The 18984-nt window shown below is 40.9% G+C and overlaps 1 protein-coding gene across 1 annotated transcript in view; it reads left to right on the forward strand.

The window, feature by feature from the left end:
• Nucleotides 1-18984, forward strand: part of LOC306794548 (uncharacterized protein) — a gene marked incomplete at both ends in the record, with an annotated part of 59238 nt that overhangs the window by 23664 nt on the left and 16590 nt on the right. Inside the window, one exon of the mRNA XM_079292659.1 lies at nucleotides 16786-16829. Coding sequence (XP_079148785.1) covers nucleotides 16786-16829 — 44 coding nt within the window. The remainder of the gene's footprint in view (nucleotides 1-16785; nucleotides 16830-18984) is intronic.

An 18984-nucleotide genomic window follows, 5' to 3' on the forward strand; every position in this document is an offset into this window, starting at 1 on the left:
CCCATTTCTCTCTTATCTCTCCATCATTTCCTGCTACGAATAAACTGCCATTCCTCCCTCATCTTCATTTCCTCCGCTCATTCTCTTTCTTTCCCATTTCCTCTTTGGTGTCTGGTATCTGTGTTTGTTTGTGCTGTAAATACGTTTGGACTGAGCCTGAGAAATCCCTCACTCTGTCTCATTCAGCACCACAACAACACACTATTGTACATTATATACCTCACACATTCTCCCAGCACTTGTTTCTTCTCTCACCATGTTTTCAACAGCATCATAGCGACTGTTGTGTCATCACATCTTCATCACTCTATCGTCCTTCTGTCCCTCTTTCCATTCCTCATCTCTCAGTTTGAAGTACAGGAAGTAATGATATTCCTCTGACTCTGTGGACTTCTCCCTCTTCCTTACCAGAAAGATATTAGTTGTTTGTTCATTATTTATAATAATCTGTCCCTTCATATGTATCTGTAGTGTTTAACTGTACATTAGAAAAACTTGTCGTGGCTCGACAGTAAGGGTGGGAATCACCAGAGGTCCCGCGATACGATATTATCACGATACTTGGGTCACGATGCAATATTATCACGATACTGCCATATTATCACGATACTGCGATATTCTGAGTGTTGCGATAACATAGGCCTATATTGTGATTTATTACTTTTTTCAACTTCAAATGATGTCCCCAAAGGAAAACTGTCAACATGTTTTATCTAATAAGATAAAGTTTTCAGTCTGTTCATCTCACTTCAATCATTTTTATTGCAGCACAATATGATTGTCAAGCAGACAGACTGACCAACAATGTCATAAATGTTGCATGAACCTGAGAAACTGAACAGTTTGTATTACTACATTGTCCAACTAAACTGAATGCAAACGTGTGGACTCAGCATATGAACTATAACATATATAAGTAGGATATTAGAGTTATATAACTCAGTGTAACTTGTGATGCGTGGACGTCGAGGCAGAGAGACAGTTATGCGCTGCACTCTCCCCATGAGCCGGCTACTGTTGGCAGATTTAACCCCGTTGTGAGGTCAGATGTCTCTTTGTTTTGACCAACTTCCTACCAATCACGCTGACCCGGGACCTTTGCTGACCTCACCAGAAAACAACTCAGCACCACCTAGTGGACTGAAAAAGCAATTGATTTGATTTTTCTCGTAATTTTTGTATTTAAAAAAATAATAATTTAAATAGTTTATATAATAAAAGATCGATACTTGGCGTCCGTGTATCGATACAATATCGCCATGCAAAATATCGCGATACTATGCTGAATCGATTTTTCCCCCACCCCTAATACATTAGGGCATACAGTACATATATCCTCATATTAATGAGTATCAGTTAGATACTCTTTGGGCTTGTTTCTACTTCTTCTGAAAGAGTTGAGATAATTATTTTCGCTATAAGATCTCATTGGATGATGCATTTCATTAAGCCTACTGCCAGCAGCACATTTAAAGAAATATAATCTGATTGATTGGGGTGATGAGGCACTTAAAATGAGCCGATACATTTTCCCAACACTTACGCATTTAACTTGTCTGCAATATTTTGCCTTCTTGTCTCGCCCTCGCAGCGGCGGCAGTGTTAGATTTTGCCGTGATTACGGTCTTCAATTCCTGATATGCGTTCATGATCATCTCCTGCTCGTCAGCGGAGAAAAAAGCGGCTCTTTCTTTTTAGTTTATTTGACATTGTACTGTTAGAAAATCATGGTTTCGGTGATCGACGCTTCCCCCATTTGAAGTAGGACGGGCACGCGCAATCATCCTGATCCTGATCGTCTGGTTCGAATTAACGAGAGTGTTTGAGAGCGGATCAGCCTTGGAGAAACCGAGATTGCCTGACATCAATCATCGGGTTAATTTTGGCTGGCTAATAGGACATTTGATCGACTTAGTTGAACCACGTACGAGGAACGGGGCCCAGGTGGTCAAGCACGCTAGCTTAGCAAGCTAGCTAGTTTGACGGGCATTTTTATTGAGCTTTTGTTATCACTTTAAATGTTTGTGTTGTAGCAGTCGGTTGAGCTGACTCTGCATGTTAAAGAGGAGCTGATCACGTGGCCTTCACCTGTATATTACATATGAAACAGTAAACTGCCTCATTAAGGCTCCTTCATGGATCATCTTGTGTATTTTATGTTTTTAGTGTATTGCTTTTATATATGATGATTTTAATGTCAAATTTTTTTAATAGTTTATATAATAAAAGATCGATACTTGGCGTCCGTGTATCGATACAATATCGCCACGCAAAATATTGCGATACTATGCTGTATCGATTTTTTCCCCCACCCCTACTCGACAGCAGTTAAAGAAATAGTCAAACATTACAAAACAGTGACGCAACTCGTCATTGATAAAAATATCTCCCAGGTGATTACAAAAAGGTTTTTTTTGTTTGAGGTTTCTGAATGTTGGAAAAAAGATGAATCGCCTCATGAAGAATACCTTGATCAGATATTTATTTTATTTATCTAGCGACATGGCTACCAATAGGTTGCTATGAAAGCAAGTTCAGACATTATTTGTCCCCAGAGGATGAACCCTGAATGATTTTGGGCGAACCTCTGACTTTTCCTCTAGCGCCACGAGCAGTTTGGCTTTTGTTAATCATGTTCCCCAGAGGATGAACCCGAATTACCGGTACTTTTTTGTGACACTTTTCCTGTATTGTGGCACCACCAGCACGTCAAAATGTGAAATGTGTCAATATCTATTTCATGGATTCAGATTCATGCCCCCCATAATGACTGAATGACCATCTTACTGTTCTTCAATACTTTAGTTTATGACCAAATAGCTGCAAAATACGAACATTCCTCTCAGGGTCAGAACATATCAGCACTACACAAAATGATTAGTGCTGGGCAACGATTCAAATATTTAATCGAGATTAATCGCATGGATTTTTGCGATTAATCGTGATTAATCGCATTGTTATGGCAACGTTCAATAATTAATTCAAAAGTAGTGTATTGCGCACTTTTATTGTAAAAGTACTGCTCTATGAACAAAAGGGCAATAACATTTGGTTTGTAAACACTTTAAACACATCAGGTGCTTTTTAACAGCAGTATTCTCTTTACACAGTAGCGATCATATTTCTTATATTATATCATTCTTATATAATATGTATATTTTCCCTATAACTCACGAGATGCAGGTAGCATGTTTTATACTTAATATGAATATAATTCATCCTTTGTTGGCATCTTATTCTGAAAACCGGATGTTCGTCTGACGAAACCGGATGTTGTCTCACGTTAATCTTTCCGCTAACTTTCAAAAATTGTTACCTCATGAGGGTGTTTTTAAATATACTTCCTATTGTCTTTTTTAGTAAGATGACTACTACACAGAGCAGCATTTTACACATTTAATGTTACATTTGAATACAGTCACTGAGGTTTGACGTTTACACATCGTGCAGACAAACATTTACAAGGTTGGATTAAAGTCAAAGCTCTGCATCAATGTGATTATTTAAGACTGTGCCCTATGTGGAGGCTGTACTCTAAAGGAAGACGAAACACTGCAGAGCCCAGTAGAGACAGAAATCAGCTGCCTGGTGAACTGGAAAATAATGAGAGGGGCTTTGTATCCCCCTGAGACTCACTGCCACCTCCGTCCCTCAGGTTCTCTACCCTTTCATCATCAATTTGTTCCTTTCTTTCCATGTTTTCCAGCTTTTTTTTTGCTTCAATAACTCTCTCGATTGTCGTTGAGTCTTCCTCTCGCTCTCAATTATCGCTCCCTTGGCCTCTTTTGATTGAACCTCGTTTCCTATTACCGCCACAATAGAGGAGCAGAATGGAGCAATCTCCACCGAGCGTGTGACGCTTCGGCTTCAAAACCCTCTCTTATACGCTTTCCATCGCACCGACGTAGTACAAGAAACTCTTATCTTTTTCTTATCATTCTTCATTGCGGGCAGTGTACAGTGGAGGTCTTAGACGTTTGTTTCAGCTGAAAACAGCTGCAAAGTCTATGAGAGCAGTGAGAGTGAATCAAAATTGTAAAGTTGCAGGATGGAAAACCCAAGAAATGAGCTGAAGCTTTATGCTCCATCAAGCAGAAGTACACGGCATGTTGCACATTTGATCCATTGTTACTAAACACATATTGATTACAGCTGCTTTAAAAACAAAGGTATGAACTCTTATATCGTTTTCATGCCTCATATTAGTACAGAGACAGGACAAAGCTGTGTGTAAATGTGTGTCTATGGTGAGCAATGTTAGCACCGATCGATCCAGACTTCATTCATAAAACAAGCATTTTAAAAGTTGTTTGCGTCTTGTCTTGCGGACAGACCGAAAGCACGAATTCAGACTTTTTTGCAAATCTGCATTACGCAGTTATTTCGGCATCCTTTTTATCTGTTTATTGCAGTTAATTCACAGCAAAATCTGTTCATTTTGGGTTCATACACCTGTCAACCAGCAGACGTGTGGCTTAATAGATAACGGTGACTATAGCTCGGTGAAATTTGAGTTTGACATTAAATTAAATTGAATGAAGTGTTGTTAAAATAGGAAAATGACAGAGCTAATAGGTGTGCATGTCGCCACATCCTACCAGTAACAGGATGGATGCAGGTCAGACAGAGTGTACTGTACGTACAGCACAGCGCACATGTCCGGTCGAGTGCTGATGCTTGTTTGTCTCAATCAGCGTGTCCTCGTTCCAGGATTCCTAATGAGGCAATAAACTCTCTTAATGCACTCCAGAGGACATTTCCTCCCGCAGTTTGCAACACCAGACTGTCAGTGAGCGGAGCTGTGACAGGCTGCTCATAATCCGAGCACAGAAGCCAGTCAACAGCCCAGTAAAACATTCATTCTAAATCACAAACCTGCCATCTGCAAACGTAGATCGTCCTGTGTTTGACATGATTGAAGGCCCAGGATTATTCTGGTTCATTACAACCTGGGTCTTATCGTCTACTAACATTACATGAACCAATCTGGGAACACGGTGACATCTGTAAAAACAAGTCAGACAAAGAAAGGAAATGACTGGTATCATCCAAACGTAAAACGGTGGATTAAACAAACAAGATATAACTTTTGAGATACTGGTGTGTGGAATTTGGTGTGTGGAATTTGTTCCCTGCACAGAGGCAGGCTAGCTGTCTCCTTCTGTTTCCAGTCTTTGTGCTAAGCTAAGCTAACCGATCTTCATATTTTACCAATAGATGTGAGACTGGTATCAATCTAACTCTCCATATAATAAGTGTATTTACCAAAAATGTCTTTGTCTTCAAAATTGTGACTACATATTGGGGGGGGGGGGGGGGGGGGGTACTAAAACAAGTTTCCTAGTAACTGTAATGTGAGCCAGAAGACATACTGCGTAATTTCTCCACTTCTATATTCTAGTTGTTTATTTATTCGCTTGCTTCCTCATTTCCAGTCAAAGACTTAGTCAGCTGGTTTCCCTTTTGCAGCACTGCGGTGTTCATAACTGATGAGTGGCTGACTGTTTGGGCAATTACCACAAAAAAATGAATGATTAAAAACCTGTGGTCCCGACGCCACAATAAGCCTTTAAGCCTTCATCACCACTTCATGCTCCTCTGAACCAGCTTGCATGGGAAACACAGCTACCGCAGCTCCCTGCAGGATGGGAAGCTCTGGCCGCCGGCCCAAGTTAGTGCTTTAGAGGAAACTTTCCTCCTTTATTGTGAGGCTCAGAGATGCATAGGTTTGCACTCTTCTCACTCTCTCTCGCTCTCTCTCTCCTCAGTACCGCTCAGGGCTTACAGCTTGAAGTGGGAGCTAATGAGACACTGAAGTAGGTTACCAGCCCGCATTAGAGCAGGAGAACATATTCTGCTGAAATGAAGATGTTGTACGGCTCAATCAAGACTCCCCGAACCGCCGCTCTTCAAACGGTTAATTAGGTGCGTTGATGGTATCGATTGCGTGGCAGCATCGGCAGTGAAGGGGAAAAGACGGATGACTTATTTGAAATCTGTCTTGAATGTGACGCTGTCGGTTCTGGAAGCAGCTACGAATGTGTCTGAAATCTGCATGGGAGATTTAGCAGCACAGCTCGCAGGCCTCAGCAAAGACGTGCAGGTCACGTGTGAGGAGGGAAGGAAACCGGAAGACAGATGCTTTACTCACATCATCACTGGTTTACATATAGAGTGTACAGAGAGGGAATATCACTGTAAATCACATGATTTTACACAAAGGTCTTACATTTCTATCGGGCTTAAATACTGTACTTAAGTACAAAGTTGAGGTACTTGTACTTTACTAGAGTATTTTCTTCTGATGTCACCTTCTACTTCTACGCCACTACTTCTCAGAGGGAAGTACTTTTTACTGCACTACACTTATCTCATAGCTTTAGTTACTTTACAAATTTTGCAAAAACAATGTGGAAATGTAAAACTGCAGCAGAAACAATTAGCCGACTGGCAGAAGAAAAAAAAACGCTTTTCATTGTTCAATAATGATGATGATGAAGTTGAGGTATGGACGTTGGTTGGACTAAACAAACATTGTGATGGAGTCGCTTTGGGTTCTTGGTAATTGTGAGGAATATTTCTCACTATTTTCACTATTTTTACAAATCAAACAATCAATTGATTTGTGGAGAAAGGGATCAGCACATTAATCCACAATGAAAATAATCATTATTCACAATTAAACCCTGATTTTATATTTACATATCAGATATAATATATAATAGTATCATAATAATAGATGATACTTTTACTTCTAATACTTTAACTACATTTCCATGCAGGTCTTTTACTTGTAACATAGTATTTTTACAGTGTGGTATTAGTACATTTACTGAAGTAAAGGATCTGGCTCTCCGAGGAGAGCTGCTTGAACACTCAGCAGAATCAAAAATCAATTTTTAACAAAACATTTTGTCTATTTTCACGACCGAGCTGGACAACTTCTTTCTGTCCTCTCCTCTTCCTCTTCATAGAGTAATGTTGCTTTATTCATGCTGCAGAGCCGTCACATTAAACTCCATGAAAACATAATGAATGCTCTTCTTTAAAAACTGTCTCTGCTCCAGATCAACCTTTATTCTGGGTTTAGAAACCAAAACCAACAGAGAATGTCTGTTAGGTATTGTGTGTGATGTCTCTTCTTCCTCTGAGCCACAGAGCTCCATTATAAACACATCAGTGAGCCTCACTGTTGCTCCTTCATCACCATGAACACACATGCTGTAGTTTATTCTGACTCCATCACACAAACACCGTCCTGCTGCCACAAATACTCACTATAGCGCACCAACTGTGGATTCATCCACCGCTGAAAATAGTCCCCAACAAATGCGCTATTTCCTTTCCGTTTGTTTGATGAAATCTGCAGTGACCAGCTGTTTTACCAGCAGGTCAACAGATGTTCATCCGCATTATTAAATATCGCCTGCCTTACAACATTAGTGATGTCATACGGAGGTTGGTGAGAAGAACAGGATAATCGATGAAAGATCGTCACTCAGATCCTTGTTCAGCTGGATTTGAAAGATTTTGGAACTTCTTGTATTTGCTGCTAATGAAAGACTTTAGATTGCATACAAGAATAATAAACCAATGTCAATATATTCTTAATTAATTGTCTTTTATTCTCACAATATAATCAGAAAGAATTGATGAGTATCAATAAGAGTGCTAGTATCGATATAATCCTAACGATACTCATCTGTAGCTCTAACAGCAGCTACAGGAAAGCAGTCTTAGATCTTCCTCCAACTGTTACATCTTACAGGTATAAAAGAAGTGGAACTAGAATCTATGATATCAAATAGTCCAGCAGCTCAAATATAACAATATAACACTGTGGTGATTCAAAAACTGAATCAATAATTCAGAATAAAGAAGTAGTAGATGTGTATATCAAGACATACAATATACTGTGGAGAGGAATTGAGTCTGCACATATTAATACCAATTTATTTATGTTATCAATCAAACAGACTTTCGTCAAGCTGGAAAACCTTCATCATCCGGATTCATCCTTTAAAATGATTGAATGTCTGCATTGAAACACCTCACGGCTGCAGCAAAGCACACGCTGACAGAGCTACAAACTCTCACACATTGTGACTCTAAAACTAAAAAAGTAAAATAAATAAATAAATGAAAACGTCGTGCCATTGAAGCGGAAGGGGCAGAGCGTAGTGTTAGGAGAGAGACAGAGTGTGAAGGAGAGACAGCTGCTGAGGTCAGCAGAGACCAGAGGGTGAGGATACTCTCCCCCTCTATCGCCCCCCCGAGCTGTCTGGACTCTCCACCAGGGCCAGAGGGAGAGATTCAGACAGGATGTGAAATATTGAGTGGGAAGAGAGACTGACAGCAGATGGGAAAACTGATGGAGGGCACGAGGTAACAAAAAACAACCCGGCTCTGCTCCTCCCCGTCGTGTTGGTTTACTCACTGATGTTGCTTTCTCTTCCCTCCTGGTGAAGTCACAGCTCTCCATCGTCAAAAAGACAAGACTCCGGTCATGAGGGAGGAACGGTTTTCAGTCCCTACAAACATTAACATTAAACTTTTATTATGACGTTTTAAATTTAGAAAACGAAGGAAAGACAGAGCAGGAAGGCTGGGACGAGTCTGTCAGCCGGTCTCCAACAAACACACAGTTCATTGTGCAAAGGTTTAGGAAGATTAAATATTAACAAGTTAGGAACAGAAAGAATACATCTCAGAGGTAGATATTGTACGTTTTACTTCATCTCAGAGGTAGATATTGTACTTTTTACTTCACAATCAGTTCTCTTTTTTTTTTTCCTGCTTCCACTTTTGTTGTTTGTTTTTTGGTTATTTGTCTGATGCTTCTAATTGTTGAGAGGGATTTGAAGATCCATGTCAGTTTCTTTATGGCACTTAAAATGTTATCTTCATGATTTGTTTGGCTGCTTTTTAAACTTATGGAAATAGTTTTAGTGTATGCAGGGACATTTTGAGGTTAAACATTCATAATGGCTCAGAAATGCCAAAAGCTGTCATAAAGTGTGTGTGGGCATATAGCTGGTTATTGTGAGGCTTTTTAGGATGCATTAACTCACAAACACACTAATCATCAGAGGCATTTGAGCAGACTAAAATGAAAAGTGTGAATATGGCTGAATAACTGTGACTGTTTGCAGAGCATTTAAAGGAACAGTTCCACATTTTGGAACAATTTTACACTCATTTGCTTTCTTTCTATGAGAGAGATTGACATGAAATGTCTCATGTCTGTGCGTTAAAGCTGCTTTAATCAATCGTTTTCTCTTAAGGCATTCAATGGTAGAGACCGTAGCTTAGCATTGATGCTGGGTGTTGGTGGGACAATAACTGCTGTATGAGCACTATGCAGTGCAGCGGCAAATAGCAATACAGTGGGATGAACAAACAGCTACCATTCACCTCATGGGTATCAAACAGACTGTATGTAAGAAGTGGACGTAGTCGTGCCGTCACTCATTGGTTTCACGGACTGATGTTATGAAGCCTTCAGTTCGGCGTTTTGGTCGTCGCCATCTTGTTATTTTGCAACCAGTGAACAGGAAGTGACCATATTTGAACTGAGGAGGAGTGACGTAGAGACGCTGTATAGGTCTCTGGTAGAGACCTGTCAATCACTGTGTAGCCCCGCCCTAAAGCATCCCCTGCTTTATGGTCTGTTTGACTCTAAATGGACCATAATGTACTAAATGAACATCATGCTGTATTGAAGAAGACTTGAAACTAGAGATTGAGACATAAACTCATGTTTACAATGTTTACTGAGGTAATAAATCAAGAGAGAAGTAGAGTCATTTTCTCATAGACTTCCATACAACCAGAGGAGTCGCCCCCTGGTGGACACTAGAGAGAATGCAAGTTTAACACATGAAGCATCGACTTCACTCTTCAGAACCAGAAGTTGCGGCCTGGTATCAAATGAAGTACTCAGCTGGTATTGGTATCACTTCAAGGGCACTGGTATTGTTAATCTTCATTTTTTAAACAACAACCATCCCTAGTTGTTACGTTATTATTTTAACATGAACCATGATCTTATTTCTATCCTTAACGGAGTAGTTTTGATGCCTAAACCTAACCAATCTTTTCACATTGTTGACAGGAAACACATTTATGACACATTTTGTGGTTCAGAAACGTGTCCGTGGTTTGCAGGACGTAAAATGCCAACATTTGAACATTTCTGTTTGTGTGATGGTTAAAATAAACAAGAACCAACATGTTGATTCATTCTTAACAGAGCCAGGTGAGCTGTTTTTCCTCTGCTCCCAGCCTTTATGCTAAGCTAACCACACCCTCACTGGAACTCTGACATTAACAGACAGCTCATCTGCATTCTTCCCAACATGTTGAACTACTCCTTCAACTCGCAGCGGTGCTGCATGCACACACACACACCTACACTCACACACGCGCACACACCTGCACTCACACAGATTTTCTGTTGCATGTTTCGTCCTCCTCTCACTTCACCAGTCTCTCTCCCACAAGACCACCACAGAATACTAATTCGCCATTGTGAGTATCTATATTTTATAAAGCGTGCATGTGTGTGTAACCTCGAGTGTGTGTGTGTGTGTGTGTGTGCGTGTGTGCGCGCGCGCGCGCGTGTGGAAGAGGCAGTGATTTGCTGGCGATGACTGAGAGAAGGGAAGGAGGGAGGGAGGGAGGGAAGGAGGTACGCATTGACGAAGCGAAGGCAGAGAGAGGCTGAGCACCGTTTCTATCAGCTTCGTGTTGCGCTCTGCGATTCAGGCAGCCGCTCCCCCTCGTCCTCCTCCTCGTCCTCCTCCTCCGCAGCAGCAGCAGCAGGGAGAAGGGAAGCGCGGGATTGGACGTTTGCAACAGATAGATAAACGAGGCATCCACATCCACATCCACTCACACACACTCGCAAAGACGAGGAAGGCATGAGAGACATCAGCGCATTTTTTTCTACCCCCCCCCCCCCCCAAAAACACCCACAACCGCTGAACGTACGATGTGGAGAGACTGAAACCAAAGAGACTCTGAGAGGACATACCGACTGAGAGAAGTGGATCACAGAGGAAAGGGTTGGGGGGGGGGGGGGGTGAGGGTGCAAAACCATGACAGCAGACCTCCACACATGGACAAGAGAGATCGGGAGGAAGAAGGAATGAGATAATCTGACTGTCAAACTGATGGTATCCATTTGACGCAGGGAGCAACAGGAACGTTCACATCTCTGATTCTTCTACAATCTTCTTTTTGTAGTGTTCTCTTTCATTTACATCTTTTGGGCTTGTGACGAAATTGATCTGGTTCTTTTGGATTCTCTGCTCTGAAGTCCGAAGGCGGCCGTCCTTCCCTCCCACCCCCTCCGTATCTCCCGCTACCATGCGCGTGTGTGTGTGTGTGTGTGTTTCTTTTAGCCAAATTGTGCGTTTGTATTCACTGTGTGGTTTTATTTTTTTTACATCTTGATTTTTACGCATTTGCGTACATCTGTTTCACGCTGGCTGTCCGTTCACACCTCTGCCAGTGTTTCATATAGCCTACCATCTGCAAGAGTGTCAGTGTCAGTGTGTGTGTGTGTGTGTGTGTGTGTGTGTGCAGGTTTTAAGGATTGTGTCGTCGCTAAAAGGTGGCAGCTGGACAGGTGTCACCTTTGGGGTAACTTGGCAGAGGCTCGCATCCCGCTGAGGCCGTGCGTCGTTCACCTCCACACTCAACCGCTTCACAGATCGCTTCCTCAGCGGTCGCATTTGGAGGAGAAGCTCTGGATTTATCGTCGCCTCGCCTCCTTTAAAGTCGCAGCGAAATAATTGGTTATGTACATGGCTGCCTCATCAACAATTCAGCGTCATGTGGGCACCCCGGTGTTGCCTGGTGGGCGTTGATCAAGACACTCAGGGGGCGCGACCGTTGGGGGTTTGATGCCTGCTGATCGTCAGCAGTCTGATGTCTCCACTGATCACCGGCTGCTTCCAGTAACAGCTGAATTCACCTCCAGCTGTCTGTTGGCACACTGGACAGCATCCAGATCAGACCATCCCACTTCTTTCTTTCTTCATCTCTTTGGATCAACTTATTTTTCCTGCAGGACTTTTAAGAAATTAAAGACTGAATCATTGGGGCAGATTTTTGAATGTCCAGCGTCTCTGGAGCATGATCGGTGTTAACAGCCTGCACTCTGCGGGGCGTCTTCGCTCGCGCTCTCTTTGCACCGTGCGCTACGGGAGGGACTTCCGCATGATGGACCCGTTCCGCTATCCCAGAACGCCGCGCTCGCGTTCCCTCAAACCCCTGGTGTTTCCAGACCTGCTGGGGAAGGCTCAGGATGGACAGAACCACCCGCAGGCCCGAAAGAGGCGGAAGGTACCAAATAAAAACGTTATTTCCTGTTACTTTTTACTTTTTCAAGTCATTTGGTCACATCGTTCATCGTCATAAAAGTGCTGCATCTTCAAAATACGAATACATTATTTCATGACACGTGTCATAACAACAATTATAACAATTATATCTTACCCCAAATAACATTGATTATTGGTGTGTGATTATTGGTCTGGTAGGGTCTATATTGTGTATTCCTTATTTAATCCTAACTTAAATTCTTAAATCCTAATTCCTTATTTAATCCTAATTTAATCCTAACACAACAAACCATTATACGTTACACATTCTGAAACTATTGTGTTTATTATAGATTTTGACGTCTTACGCAGTTTGTATATGTCCACATATGGAGTGTGGAGCGTTTGAGTGCCAGCTCAGTACAGCATGTTGTGTAAAGCCACCACTCAAGGCGAATGGCTCTCATTCGCTGGCACTCGGTGACGTTGATGAAGCAAGTAGGTGAAGGTGACAAACATCCATCCTTGTCTCAGTGAGCCTCCAGACTGAATGTCTCTGACTTTATACTCCACCTCCATCTGTCAACCTTTCCTTTCCTTTTTAAACCTTCTTCTTTAGAGTTCTATCTTTAAATCCACAGAGTCCCTCTGCTGTTGATTGTGTTCCCATAAGATTCACATTTACAGAGTGTTTTCTATTTTTGTACAAATGAAAAATGCTCTTCAGGAATAAACTAAGCTGTAACACAATTTCACTTACTCTAAATCTGTCCCATGTTGGCTTGGGTAAAATATAGAAATATATGCATAATTATACATTAATCACAAGAAAAACTTCCCATGAAAGAAGATGGTATCTTGCGCAACAGTAGTACTTAGTTGGTTTAGGCAACAATAGTACTTAGTAGGTTTAGGCAACAGTAGTACTTAGTAGGTTTAGGCAACAGTAGTACTTAGTAGGTTTAGGCAACAGTAGTACTTAGTTGGTTTAGGCAACAATAGTACTTGTTTAGTTTTAGGCAACAATAGTACTTGTTTAGGTTTAGGCAACAATAGTACTTGTTTAGGTTTAGGCAACAATAGTACTTGTTTAGGTTTAGGCAACAATAGTACTTGTTTAGTTTTAGGCAACAGTAGTACTTGTTTAGGTTTAGGCAACAATAGTACTTAGTTGGTTTAGCCAACAATAGCACTTGTTTAGGTTTAGGCAACAACAGTACTTGTTTAGGTTTAGGCAACAGTAGTACTTAGTTAGGTTTAGGCAACAATAGTACTTAGTTGGTTTAGGCAACAATAGCACTTGTTTAGGTTTAGGCAACAACAGTACTTGTTTAGGTTTAGGCAACAGTCGTACTTAGTTAGGTTTAGGCAACAGTAGTACTTAGTTGGTTTAGGCAACAATAGTACTTGTTTAGGTTTAGCCAACAATAGTACTGAGTTGGTTTAGCCAAAAATAGTACTGAGTTGGTTTAGCCAACAATAGTACTTAGTTGGTTTAGGCAACAATAGTACTTAGTTAGGTTTAGGCAACAATAGTACTTGTTTAGGTTTAGGCAACAATAGTACTTGTTTAGGTTGAGGCAACAGTAGTACTTAGTTAGGTTTAGGCAACAGTAGTACTTAGTTAGGTTTAGGCAACAGTACTACTTAGTTAGGTTTAGGCAACAGTACTACTTAGTTAGGTTTAGGCAACAGTAGTACTTAGTTAGGTTTAGGCAACAATAGTACTGAGTTGGTTTAGCCAACAATAGTACTTAGTTGGTTTAGGCAACAATAGTACTTGTTTAGGTTTATGCAACAGTACTTGTTTAGGTTTAGGCAACAGTAGTACTTGTTTAGGTTTATGCAACAGTACTTGTTTAGGTTTAGGCAACAGTAGTACTTGTTTAGGTTTAGGCAACAATAGTACCGGTACTTGTTATGGTTTAGCAAACAAAAGTACTTGGTTAGGTTTAGGCAACTAAAAGTACTGGTTAAGGCCAAGCTACATGTGGATCGCAGTGATCTACTGTGGTTGTAGTGGAAGGCGTCCTCCAACAGAACCTCTATGCGTCCGTTGAGTATGCAGTGGTCTTGTGTATGAGTCCGTTTGGGAGTATAACCGAGGCTTGAGTTAGAGCCTGGTTCGTCCCATACAGATACTAAAAGGTGCGTCGGTATCAGACGGCGAGGGCCACTGACCAAACGTGGGTATTTGACATGTTGTTACGTGATAAGAAACTATGTTTTAAGTTTGGTTCCTTTGGTCGGACAACAAGCTGTTTTTTAATCGTCACCTTTTAGCAGTTTTCTCTATTTAAACCTAATCAAGACAATATTCTGCAAATTAATCAACAATCAGCCACAGCTCTATTACTCACTGTATCCATGTTAATTACTATTTCATACATAAATAATGTTTGGCTGCAGGGTAAATCTTGCCAGAGGTTTGTTTTATTGTCACATCTTTCTTCCCTCACACATGATGGACTGCAGACAGAATAGATGTTGCGGTTGTTGAGCATCAGTAAACTTTGTACAGCTTACAAATTCACTGTTAATATTTGATGTTGATCAGATTTGTGCTACAGAAGCAGTTTGTCTTCCACTTTTGAAATCGTCCGACTCTGAGAAACTCAGCTGTATTTCTTGTCTATGATTATTAAAATGTATGAGCGCATTTAGTTTGAATGCTAAGATATTTACAGTAGGCTGATGGAAACTAGAACTAAGTCTGGAACGATCCGAGCTGGATGCTCGTTAATATTCATGGGAGTATTTCTGATCAGAAAACTCTGGGAATGAACCTGATTCGGCACGTCGAATCAAACCCCATTATAAATCCAATTTCATTCGACTAAAAGTCACAATGCAACAAAATCATAATCATAATAGGTTTGAAGTCTAAAACAGCAAGAACCCAAGTGAGGACCATTAGTGGCAGCTCTCCGATCAAAGGAATGTAATGGGAAATGATCGTTTTTAGCTGAGAGCGCGGTTTCTTCCCCCTCTTGTGGCAATTATGGTCGCGGTTGGAGAGAACGGATGGCGACCGGTCCGCAAGGAATTCAGAGGTGAAGGAGGTGGTGATGAAGAGCCTTTAAGTGTCCTCTTCATCACCTCTGCTGTCACTGCTGTCTATCGGCGGCCTCCATCTGTGTCTTAAAGTGTGACGGCCTCATGCTGGTCTGCAGTAGCTGGAAATCGTCTTGATTGTCGTTTCAGATTTCGAGGAAATGGAAGATGTTTCCAGACTTCCAGTTCCCTCATTAGACTCTTTCATTCTCCCTGCTGCTACTTTTTCTTTGAGTGTTGATACATTTTGATGATAATGAAAGTAAAAGAGGGTTTTTTCTTCCTGAGAGTGGAAACAACGACCACAAAAATCACGATTAAAAAAAGAAAATCTGGTGCAAAGACGTGAAAGGGAGGCTACTCACAAACAAGTTGGAATGAATACAAAGAAACGATAACCTAAATAAAGTTTGTAGAAATTAAACAAACATGCCGTTAATACTGAGGAGGTGATCCCTCCGTAGTATTACAGTTTGTCTGGTTGAATTGGATGAAAGCTGCAAATCATTGAGCAGAACTGGTTTATAGCCGATAAATCTACACATGTCGATTAGATGTTAATCTGAATAATAAATAAAGAAACAGGAAAACTCTTTGGTTGTAATAATCATCTGTTATAGTGATCAATTTGACCCAGAGAGACACGATCACAACAAGAGGTTATCACTGTTTATTATCTTATTATAATACTATTACTTAATGTACAATGTGGTGTCACTACTTTACTAATAACAGATCATCAACCACTGCTCCTATCTGCCACTAATGAGTGTTTTCATTCATTCATCTGTCTATTAATTGAATTGATCATTACTCTGTCCATCACAACGTCGTACTTCAAATAGTTTTGTCCGACTAGCCCAAAGTTGTTCAGTTTATTTGTTATTTAAAATTGATCATCTCTACACGTTCAGAGTAGATAAATGTATGAATGCACTCATACATTTCACTAATGTCTTTGTCCTGTTTTAGTTTTTATCGATTTGGTGGGTTTTTTTGGTCTTCATGTTCTTGAGCTGTCACTTAATTTTGCTTCTCGCCAGTCGATGCGTTTGCGTCAAAGTCTAAATTATTTATCGGGCCGATTGATTTGCTGGTCCATCCTTCGACAGGCCGGGAGCTCGGCCGATAATGGCTTCGTAACTGATGTTGTGGACGTCGACTGATTGGATGATTGATGGATTGTTTGGCAAAACGAAAACGAGTTAAGTTCCGACAAAAGGGCAGTATGAGCAGCGAGGAAAGGGATGACATTTCTCCGAGTACAATTTATTGAATGAAGCCGTCTTGCTTACTGTGCAGCTTTCACAGAAAGCCTCAGTACACCTGTAAGATGTGATCAGCTGAACCAAGCTGCTAACACATCTGTCTGAAAATGTGATTTTCTTGTTTTCCTCTGCAGGCGCTCTACAACTCAATCAAGAACCAGAAGCTGCAGTGGACCCTGTAAGTCATTTTATGTTGATATCATTCACCTTAAACTACATTTATTTAGTTTTCTCCTCCTTGTTTCTGTTCTGTTCCTTCAATGATGAACTGACATTTAAGGGAAGACACTGCAGGTGAAGAGGGTAAAACATCTGTAACGAAGAGATATCACCATGGAACTTCCCCAGTTCATTACTTACATTAAGACAATTATTTTTTGAATTAAAAGTTTCCAAATTTTTACTTTCACATTTTTGAAATGATGCATTTTACAGAGAGATTTTTGGATATCTTTTCTCCATGTTTTTATTAATAGAATGTAGTATAAATGAGTCTGTGAATGCTGTGTGAACAAACCCCTCTGTGTTAACCTTCAGAACACAGAGGAATGGAAGTGTACAGTTTGGTGTATGTAAGAGCTGCTGAAGTGGAGATTTCTGGATCAGAGTCTGAGAACAAACTCATTTAGAGAAAACGTCCTTTAAAGAGATGTTTAGTTCCATTACAGACATTTGGAAGACTGCAGGTGAATAGCGTCAAAACATGAACTCATAGATATCACCATGAAACTTCACCAGATGATTTTTTGTAATAGAAGTTTTCTGAAATGTTATGTTTAGATATGCAAATGAGGAATTATCTAATGGTAACATTTGGTGAATTTAGGAGGAATCTACAGACACAAACAGACAAAGTAGTAACATAAAAACTTAAATGTGTATTTTTGGATGTTTTTCTTTCCACTAGTCTAAAATAAGACTCTCAAAAATGACCGGTGTATGAAATAAACACAATATTCCTGCCTGTAGTCTCCATCCTTAAACGTCATTTATTTCATTTTCCCCTCGTCTGTGACTCTGTTTCTGTCCTTTTCCCCATCAATGATTAACTGAAACACATGTACACACACACACACACACACACACACACACATTATCCTGAAGGGCAGAAAACAATAAGGGATATTGATTAACTTGTTAGAAACCTCATTAATGACGTGAGCATTGTCTGCCATGTGGAAGGAAACATTAGTGTGTCAAGGGTTGCTGTTCTGGATCACAACTCCGGAGCGACTCAGCGACGGCAATTAAGTCGCCAGCTTTCCAAGCTTTGTTGCCATAGTTACGGCACCATGGATACGACTCCATAGCTACCGCATTGCTCTTTCCTCCCTGTGTTCAGCAAACACACACACACACAGTAACAGATGGATGTATACTGTATGCACAAATGTGTTTGTATGTGCGCTGGCGTCTGTGCTTGTGAGTATGAAGGAGAAGAGAACACAAAGAGACATTGTCAAAGAGAGAGACACTCAATTTAAATGGCTCTCTACCTGCATCCTGTAAGAAGGTGTGACCACAGCCTCCCACTACCTCTCCAAAAATAGCTGCAGCAGCGCTCCCGAAACAGCCGAGCAAAAAGTGGTCAGAGGAGCGGATCGAGGAGGAGATCCACAGAGAGGCTGGCAATCCAGTTCAAACATGTCCGCTGACATATAGACAGCTATTTAAACACCACCGCCGCGTAAGAGGCCGCACGGGGACGGACAAGACGTCAGTTTTTAGACACGTAAACACCACAGAGCAAAGGGAGAATCCACCTCCCAACAACGAATTACAGGTTAAGAGATGCAGGTCTGGGAGAGTTCATTTTTGAATGTTTCATCCGGATCATTGAGTGAATTCGGTCTCAGCTTTGAAAACCCTGATGTGGAAGCAGAGCACAGTGTCGCTTTTGCCATCACTTTCACAGCCTACTTGCTTAGTTGATGCATATTTCATCACACAGGGGAGATTTTTTCACTCGCTGACTCTCTTCACTGAGATGAAGATCAAGGACGGACACCGTGTGACGGATACACTTCAGCTCCGTATTGATTCAGAGGATGCGAATGCTGCTTTTGTTTGCTCTTGTGCACGTCTCACTGGTAAATGTTTGCATCGTTAGTTTGTGCGTTTGCAATTTGCAGTTTGTAATCACAGGAAAAATAGTGTGTGTTGACTTCTATTATATCCAGAAATAGAAACAGGTTCATTGCCAAAGCAGGTTTTCACATACATGGAATTAGTCTTTGTGTTCTGGTGCACAAAGAAAAATGAGTACAGCAAGAGTCAAGAATCATATGAAATAGATTTTATGAGAATATTGTATTAGAATAGAAGGGATTATG

Source organism: Melanostigma gelatinosum (assembly GCF_949748355.1).
Source record: "Melanostigma gelatinosum genome assembly, chromosome: 21".
NCBI classification, from domain to species: domain Eukaryota; kingdom Metazoa; phylum Chordata; class Actinopteri; order Perciformes; family Zoarcidae; genus Melanostigma; species Melanostigma gelatinosum.